The sequence below is a fragment of the Cupressus sempervirens genome, chromosome 8, assembly GCF_028749045.1.
Source record: "Cupressus sempervirens isolate cs-2001-9-10 chromosome 8, ASM2874904v1, whole genome shotgun sequence".
In the NCBI taxonomy this organism is placed as follows: Eukaryota; Viridiplantae; Streptophyta; class Pinopsida; order Cupressales; family Cupressaceae; genus Cupressus; species Cupressus sempervirens.
The window spans coordinates 769,274,095-769,283,304 of record NC_143125.1 but is presented as its reverse complement, the minus strand read 5'-3'; the positions used below and the strand labels follow the sequence as shown (position 1 = coordinate 769,283,304).

The window sequence follows — 9,210 nt, the reverse complement described above, 5'->3', positions numbered from 1 at the left end:
TGTGGGAACCCCATGTTTCCACCAAATCTTGTAAAGTGATCTATTCGTAATGATTTTGACGATAGTTTTATACTTATCTCAGTATGTGTAATGCACAACATGTACGTAAAAGGTGTTATTGTAATGTTGTACCTTTAATGTGTTTGAATGCAATTTGACAACTTGCGTGTAAGAATATAATATAATATGACATTTGATATCACTTTTGTAACACATAAATATGATTGTCCATTAGTATCTTAAGCAAAAATTTGCAGCATTACAATATCACACTTTTCTCTACATACAAAAAGATCTCCAAGATACTTTTCAAGATTCAACCCAAAAAAAAAAAAAAAAAAAACCTCAACAAAGATAGTTAAACAAAGTATTTTTGCTATATCATTAGACAAGCATATAATAAACTAATATGCAATTAAATCTAAATGAAGGATTCCTATCTTGTCACCAAGAGCAAGCCTAGTCCAAGTAAGGACAAAAGAGATATGCTGTCAATTGACATGCAAAGGATAAAAATACAATGACCTGGCGAGGGAGAATAGGTCTGAATGTGGACTTTGACAAAAAGGCATATAAAAAGAAAAACTTTACACAGGAATCTAATTTCAATACTTCTTTCCAATGTTGATCCTGAACAGAAGAGAGTGGAGTAAAATACAAGGCTGACTGTACTGAAAGAGACCAACACATGACACCCATTATAATTGAGTAGAAAACCCACTTGGCAATTTTTATACTGACATAGGAAGTTTCCTTCATCATCCCTGATTTCTTAATATAAGTCAAATGATTAAATAATTTGTGGAATCCAATGCTGAAACCAGAATCCGCTTGAAACCAGAATTCCTTCTTCTATGTTGGTTTGCTTGAAGCAATGGGCAAATCTATAGCAGCCCAAAAGGAAATTATTGATTAAAGCTACTTTAACTACGGCATGTAAACCTTAGTGGGAATGAAATCATACTATGGAGAGTATTATTTTATTGTTTTACTAATGATGGCTTTACCTTATTCAAACCCTAAAAGCTTTTGACATGACTAAATATCTAGGGTGAAAAGATGATACTGCAAAACATTTTCCAGCTTGCTCCTTAGAGAACAAAAAATGGCGATAAGGCCTTTAATGACATTTTAAGTCGACCATAACAGAATTAATCCTTTGTCTCTTTGGTTTATGTGCTGTCCTCCTTGGCCCCCTCTTCTTTTCTTTTTATTCAGTCTGGGTCTGCAATCTATTATGTTTTTCTTAGCTCTCTCATCCTGATGATGGATCATTGAGTATGATCCGAAACGTTGATGCTGATAAACTTACACAGAATCTCACCAGACACATAAATAAGCATAACAGAATTGTTTTACTAGTGTTGAATAGGCTTTTTCAAAGTAGATTTTTAAGCAGCTCATGGGTTTGAGTGTAATTTTAAAACCAAGTGAGCTACAGTTACCAAGTAGACTACAGTTACAAAGCAACAAAGTATTCAATATTCAAGTCCCACTAGCTGTATGATAGGAAAGAATTTATTTATTTATTTATTTTAAACGAATTGTTGAATTACAATAGGTAGGAATGAATCTTGATCATATACTTTCAACACAAAGGTCAAACATGTGGTTGAACTTAAATTCTATTAAATGGCAAAGATGACCGTTGTTAGTTACCTTGAATGTGTTTTCCAACTCAGTGATGTTTTCAATGAGATCATAAAGGCTTCTGACGTATTAGACATGTGGAAACATTATCAAGGTTATGTGTAATAGCAGTTGCAAAGAACAAGTCTTTTGGTACATCTGTCTTGAGATTTTTTTATTATATTCATCACTAGAATAATATAACGAAATGAAAATTAAATACACTTAGTTTCAAACTTCTGATGTTATCCACATTATTTTTATCTTACTTTGGAGGCATCAATCTTTCGTCACCAACGATCGTATCTTTACTAATAACACACAAAACAAAGAAAACTCAAATTTTATATTTATTTTTTACAATTTTCTTGAACTTTAAGAAATATAAAAAGGTAAAAACAAATTTTTAAAAAAAGTGAATTAACTTCTATTATATGAACTTATGATAGTTTAATTTGCAGTGTTTGTCTTGCTAAAGGAGATAATCTAGCATTTGAGCATGTTCTAAGAGCTGTAATAACATTTGTTGATTTAATATTCAATATTTTCAATGATACAGTATTACTTGTTCTGAGTATTTATGGTGGTAATTTTTTTTTGTATTGAAACAAAGCAAGAAAAATAAAATTAGGCAACTTGAAAACTTAAAAAGTCAAAGTTAACAGAAACAGATCCTCAAAGCCTTCCTAAGGAGCCAAAAAATTTATTGTAAAATTGTTATCTTGAACACAAAACGTTCTGAAAGATTGGAATTGCCAATAATGCAAGTTTATAGCTCTAGGATTTGAAATTGCACTGTTCAGAAAAATTAGATTTACTAGACTTCTTATCATTGCCAAATTGTAAAAGTTAGTGTGTGGATCATGAATGGAAAAAGAGGGGTAAAAATGATCATGAATAGATCATGTGTGTGCATCATGAATGCTCACAGTTTGAATAATTATTATTTTTAGATGTAAATGGCAACAAATCATATGATGTCACATTGTCATGCTAATGAAACATAATATCTGTCTAACCTTTCTTGGAGTTTGTTTAGACACTTCAAAAATAACTTTTGTGGTGTCATATTTGATAATGTGAACTTAAAAAATTTTGTGGTGTCATATTTGATAATGTGAACTTAAAATTCAAATTTTAAGCAAGAACGTTAACAAATAAGCTACTACAAAAAGATTAGTAAGAATTTGAAATTTAGAAAAAAAATATTAGACCTGTCCCAAATAATAGATACTTAGATACTCTCCCCTGAAGACTTTGGATCCAGCTTTAAAAAATCACAATTAATTTTTAATCTAACTTTTTCACCAGGAAAATTTTGAATTTTTAAGATTATTTAATTTCCTTTTATCATGATTCAGGGATTTTATCCCTTTCTTGCACGCCATATTTGTACTTGCTTGCTTTAGAAAAATGCCTGAAGTTTCTTTTGTGAAAGGAAACTTCAAATCCATCTCACAATAATATGCTATGATGCTCTGAGTACACATCACATAAAGAATTGCTTTCGGTTTAATCCTACTTGTATTTCGAATCTAAAACTGGTCCCCTATAATGAATAAGCACAGAGCACTTAATATTTGGTCAACGAATTCATGGAAGTTCCACGGGCATTAAAACTGAAAGATTCAAAACATAAGTGACGTATACGCCCTGGAATGGTATATTCAAGGACAGGACAGCATAATATGGATGATGTTTTATTCATCTGTTGCTATTCTTGGTCTTATTCTGTGGTTATGTTAGTGTTTTTTTCCTTTCTTTCATTCAATTATTCCCTTCATTTTCATCCTTTAAAATCTTATGTAATTTTCAACCGCTAAAATCTTGATAATTTGCGGTAAATGTTTCTAAAGTTTTTAGACATTGATTATATAATTGTTTCTTAATCTAAAATCTTAAAAAAAAGAGTGATACAATCAAATTCAGAAGCTTTCAAAGAAATATATAATTAGAAGCTGTAAAGCTTGATAGGCTTTCCTCTGAATTTTTGTGAAGTATGTACTTATGAATAATTCTGGCTGTATTTTGATTTGTATAAATCATCATGACTCGATGAGCATACTTTCATCAAAACTCCGTAAGTATACTTATTATGCACTTGTTTTAAATAGGGTGACTACTAAATATTCAATTTCGTTGAATAATCAGGACTCACTGTCCCAAATTACAAAACCATCCTTAAAAAATTTGTACATTCAGTTCAATTCTCAAATTTGAATTTGACATACAGGCAAAAGTTAGTGTTACGAACAATATAACCTTGAAGAAAAAAAACTTACATTTCACTAGAAAGGGGAGAACAAAAATGAATACTTTATAAAATTTCATGACCAAATCGATTCATGGTTTACAGACTGTGTATGCTTATCACTTGGAAACAAGAGATTTGCAGTTTGTCCTCTTGCTGATAAATTATTGACTGGATATCAATTACATTATCAATGACATCCAATCGCCTGAATTACCAAATACAATCAATTGTTGAGGCTTTCTGAAATTGGTGATATACTGTTAACAATAATTGAAAAGATTAATGGGTTGTCGGAGCATCATAAAGGTAAGATGATTCTGACAATAAAAAACTTCCATTTAAAATTTGTTATTGCTGATTAACGAGCTTCACCCACTTAGCAACACTAGGAACTCCCTGGTTCACCGCAAAGACCATATAATAGCTTGGAGGGGCAATAATTGCATTTGGAGGAGCAGTTGCAGTTATAGTGTATGTTGATTCACCAGCACCATCAGGAATGGCAGATGAAACCTTCAATTTAACAAGTCTCTGACCTTGAGAAAATGAATGTGTTGCAAATGGGGCACTTGCCATATTGACCTCAACTATCCCCACAACAGGAAGTTCTACAGAGATCACAATGCTGAAATCTGATCCATATGTAACAACATCAGGAGATTTGGTAATACTAGGGCAAAGATTCGCCCTATCGGGTCCAAGATACTCTGGTGAAAAAGCCTCAACTCTGAGCTCAGTAGGAAAGGGTTCATCATAAACATAATAGTAGTGAGGGTTACTACCAGCTACAAGAATCCTTCCATCTGGTAACAAAACTGCAGTGGAATGATACATTCTTGGTACTTGAGAAGGAGTAAGGGTCATAAACTTGAGGTTTGGAGCTCCAGAGGGTTGGTAGAGAACTGGATTCAAACATGGTTGGGATGCCAATTCAAAGCCCTGTGAGCCAGCCTGAGCACCATTAATGATCAAGACATCGCCCGTTGGAAGCATAACCATGTCCCCCATGATTCTCACAAATGGCATATCCTCAATTGCCCATGAAGCCTCAGGGTCTGTTGCCACCATTCTTCCACAGCTTCCATTGGCCGCAAGCGGAACCCTTTGAAGGTAAGCACCAAATCTTGCACCCCCACATACAACAACTTCCCCCTTCAAATAATCATCCTCCGGTGTCAATGCCAACATGGCTGATGACCCTGCAGATGGGTAGTTTCTAGGACCACCCTCCAGCGGAGGATAATTTTTTATGATTTCATTGGTTGTGTAGTCATAGAGAATTGATTCAGTGTTGGCAAAGATGAAGAGATGGCCATTGGGGAGCAAGTGAACATAGGGGTATAGATTGTCCATTTGGAGATCTCCTGTCTGAGACAAGAAGGGCAAAGGGATTGGATCTGAAGGACTTGGAGGATAATACTCAACACTATGCACACCCCTTCCCCCAACAATTATAACCCTTCCGTCAGGAAGAATCTGATTTGTTGCATACCAACGCCCTTCTTTCAACTCTTCGCCCTCAAGCTCATTCCAGTCACAGAGCTCCTCTGAAGAACATGGTACAAACTTCCTGATCTTTTTGTTCCCATCCAAGTCCCCCCCTGTCTGCAACAATGTACCATCAGAAAGAAACTGTCCAGAAGAGCACCATGTGTCTGTGATTATCTTCAACGGCCTGATCTTGTTTGTGGCAGGGTTGAAGAGTACAGAATGTGCAGTGCAGTCATGCTGCTGTGTCTTGTCATTAGGATTGTCTCTACAGCTGCCAGGTGGCAGGGGAATCCTACTCTCCCCTATATCAGTCCTGTCCAGAAGCACGACATTTCCATAATGGGTAACCGCGGTGTGCATTGATGCAATCCCTGCATTCTCAACGAGTAGCTCCCATGATCCTGGCAGTGATTCTGATACTCTGAACAGCAGATTTAAGAGTACAAATAATGACTGAATAAACAATGCAGAAGCCAGTGCTGTCATCTTTGATCAATATGTACAGCCTTCGCCTGTATGCTTAGGAGCTCTGTATTGACAAAATACTTGTGAGAAGGACTTAACCATCTATGAGTGGTTGTATCAGGCACTGACAGATCAGTCTTTTGGTGCAACGACAACCCCGCTCTAATACACTGAATATACCAATATCCTGTTGCTGGAAAACTTCACCACAGCAAAAGAATTCAACAGGGTTAGCGTTTGAGTCCTGAACCTCACCAGCTCTAAGTCGAATTGAATATTAACTCCAGAGTAGCACTCCACTGTTTGCATTGCCATCAAAGTTCATAACCCACATCATCAAATAACTACTTACTAATTAATTCATATTAAACAGTTTCCATTGCATCAGCAGAACCAGCACTAGAATAAAAACTAAGAATTCAAACTACCTGCAAGCTTGAATGTTTTTTTACTTCATAACCCCAAAAATTGTCCTTCAACGGATTCAAATCCTTGTCCACTTCTGCAAATTTAATGCATCTCTTAGCTATTACTCATCATAATACTCTGTCAAAAGTGAAAAACCAGCTTTTCGAAACACGTAGAGCTCTATGAATACATTGAATCAACTAATTACTCACGGAACCGTAACCTGAAGACCTATTTCAGCAAGGTTCCTTTGCACTCACTAACAATCTCACATATAAACTTGGTATACGCTAGAGTTGGTTAAAAGTATCTTTTGAGATCAAATAGACTTGGTTGCTCAAAATCAATTTGAGCTATAGAATTTGTGGGCGTGATTGAATTCCCACCAAAGGTAACCCGGATTTCACAGGTGAAACCGTAAAATCAAACAGCAACCAAGGTTGAAACTTAAAAGAGAAATGACACATTTAATTATACTATTCCATAACTGGCTAAAATCAAAGACGAGCGAAGATCGTATCTTGGAAGAGAACTAGCAGATTTAACTATTTGCAGCTTGTTATTTCTGGATTTGATTGTGTAAATTATTTTTCATCAACATTTTGAATCACACTCTGTGATCTATGATCAGAATGAACATGAAAGGGAGCAACATGAAAGGGAGCAGAAGTTAATTTTAGTATACTATTCCATAACCAGGTCAAATCACAGACTTACCAAGAATGAACCTTGAGACAGAAATAATACATTTAACTGTGCTACTCGATAACCGGATAAACCAGAAACCCACCAAGGAATCTTGAAAGAGAAACAGCACATTTAACTATACTATTGCATAGCCAGGTAAAATCACAGACCTACCAAGATTGAACCTTGTGAGAGAAATAACACATTTCACGATAATGAACACTATAACCAGGTAAATCACAGACCCACCAAGATCGAACCTTGAGAGAAATAATATCCATAACTATACTGTTTGAACAGGACTTCCAATTAATTCCATGTAATTTGTCTTGGAAAAAAAGAAGTTAATCCCGCTGTCAAATTCAGATGCTATCAAGACAAGACTTTCAATGGTACAAGCTATAAGCTTCAAATTTCTAAATCCCATTCTGAGATAGTAGTTTTGTAAACATTCATATGGCGAGATTGTTTTGTTTAGTCATTGTTGCGACGGCCCATTCAAATTGTGCAAATGCAAGTGATTTGGGGAAGAAAACCGTTACCCAAAACATGGGTGTAAAGAATGGGTGATCAAGAAATCACAAGTCCAGAGAAATTCCTCGGATGGGTGGTTCCCAAAATGACAGACTATGTAGTAAAAACTAAAATCATCCAGCAGAAATGCAAGAAAACATACTGCAAATACTATATAAAGAATCTGAAATCACTTACACACGGTAGGAGAAAAACTGTTAAAACCGGTAGTTAAAGAACCGAGTACACAACTCTGTGCAATTCCCAGAACTACCAAACGCTCAGAACTACCGTCTCTTCTTCAAACAAAGATTTTGCCTTCTCTGGCAGCCGACAGAGTTGTAGACCAGTTGCAGTAGCAGTATAAATTGATGAAAGAAAAGACAAGCTAGAAGATGACAGAATATAACTGCCTAATGCCTTTGCAAAATTGCAAATAAATAAGAAGATGCGTTTAACTGTGGGGTCCTAAAACACAGTGAGAAAAGGTAGTTGAAAGCAACAATGGTGAGAAGAAATAGAGCAAAGTAGAAACTGGCATTATTTTTAACACATGCATTTGCATGCATTTCAGCATCTATACTTTTGTGATCATTTTGCTGGATACCATGATTCTTCACCTTCACATTTGTTGGGGGCTCCACTTCCTTAGCAATCATGGAAAAAGACTTTAGGGACAAGAGTGGATAGAAATTTAAATTAGTAAATTCATGTGAGATTGGCTTATTGAAAAGGATTACATATTTCAAATAAAGCACAAATCTTCTATGAATTATTATTAGTATTATTCATGTAAGGCCAACCTATGAAAAGACGTTGAACAGTTGTAAGGCCCTCAACGTCTAGATGCATGATAAAAGTGGATAATCCATTGCATGGGTGGGCCAACGCATACTTCATAGGTTGTCAAGGTTTTAGTTTTCTTGGTTTTCTTATCTATGTTTTGTTAAAAAAATTGTGGTGTATTTTTGTTGTTTACAAAGTAACCATTAATTGTAGTGATCATTGTTACCTAAGAAAAATGTCGTAGGAAGTTGACAATCTCTTACAAAGAGCCATAATGAGTAAATGTTGTCCATGCCTTGAATCTTGCCACCATTACTTTTTCTTGTGTGTGTGGTAGTAGTTATTGTTCTTGATACCACTTAGTTTCCTTGTTTTTTCAAGTTGTTGTCACTAATACCACTCCAATGAGGGTATGATTAACCTTTGAGTGTACTTTTCATAGCTCTTAATCAATACATTTTTATTACTTTATAATAATTACATCTCGGTTCTACTTTCTATACTCTTTGATCAATATTTTTTACTAGTTTATCATAGTGCTATTATTGTTAGATAACTAGCAATCTCACTTGAGTAATGGTAATTATTTCCAATATATCAATTGTAGTAATTTTTTAATACAATCTTCAATGTAATATTTTTGAAGTAGTACTATTACGTTTACAAATTTGAGAATTGTTTTCAAATAGTTTTAGTAATTTGTTATTTAATACTAATTTTGAACTTGTTTAATTTCTTTTTTTTACTTATATAGACCTACTTTCCATTTCTCAAGTTTGTGCACCCAATCTAGTATATCGAATGCAACATTAATGACATTTACCATCATCTAGATGCAAAAAAGTTAAATTAGTTGATCACTCTTTGGTAGATTCAAAATGAACTGTAATACTCTCATTCAAATATTAATGTTGGTGTACAACAATGTTTGATTTAATATAGGCATCTAGGGACTGTTAGCACAGTGCAAGCTATCA

General features: G+C 34.7%; 1 protein-coding gene across 2 annotated transcripts; it reads right to left on the bottom strand.

Annotated features, from left to right (window-relative positions):
• Positions 1-3,929: 3,929 nt before the first annotated feature.
• LOC149544686 (glyoxal oxidase-related protein) lies at positions 3,930-7,862 on the bottom strand. 2 transcript variants are annotated; one of them, XM_089795249.1, is made up of 3 exons: positions 7,646-7,862; positions 6,268-6,341; positions 3,930-6,040 (listed from the first exon to the last, which is right to left on the bottom strand). In XM_089795249.1, the coding sequence occupies exon 3, from the start codon at positions 5,858-5,860 to the stop codon at positions 4,232-4,234; it is 1,629 nt and encodes a 542-aa protein (XP_089651375.1). In that variant the 5' UTR covers positions 5,861-6,040; positions 6,268-6,341; positions 7,646-7,862; the 3' UTR covers positions 3,930-4,231. The 2 variants fall into 2 exon arrangements, with proteins under 2 accessions (XP_089651375.1, XP_089651374.1); XM_089795248.1 differs by lacking the exon at positions 6,268-6,341 and having other exon boundaries at positions 7,646-7,859.
• Between the last annotated feature and the right edge of the window lie 1,348 nt (positions 7,863-9,210).

Coding starts and splice junctions, on each gene's coding strand:
- LOC149544686 (XM_089795249.1), bottom strand. CDS start 5,860: ATGACAGCACTGGCTTCTGCATTGTTTATTCAGTCATTATTTGTACTC.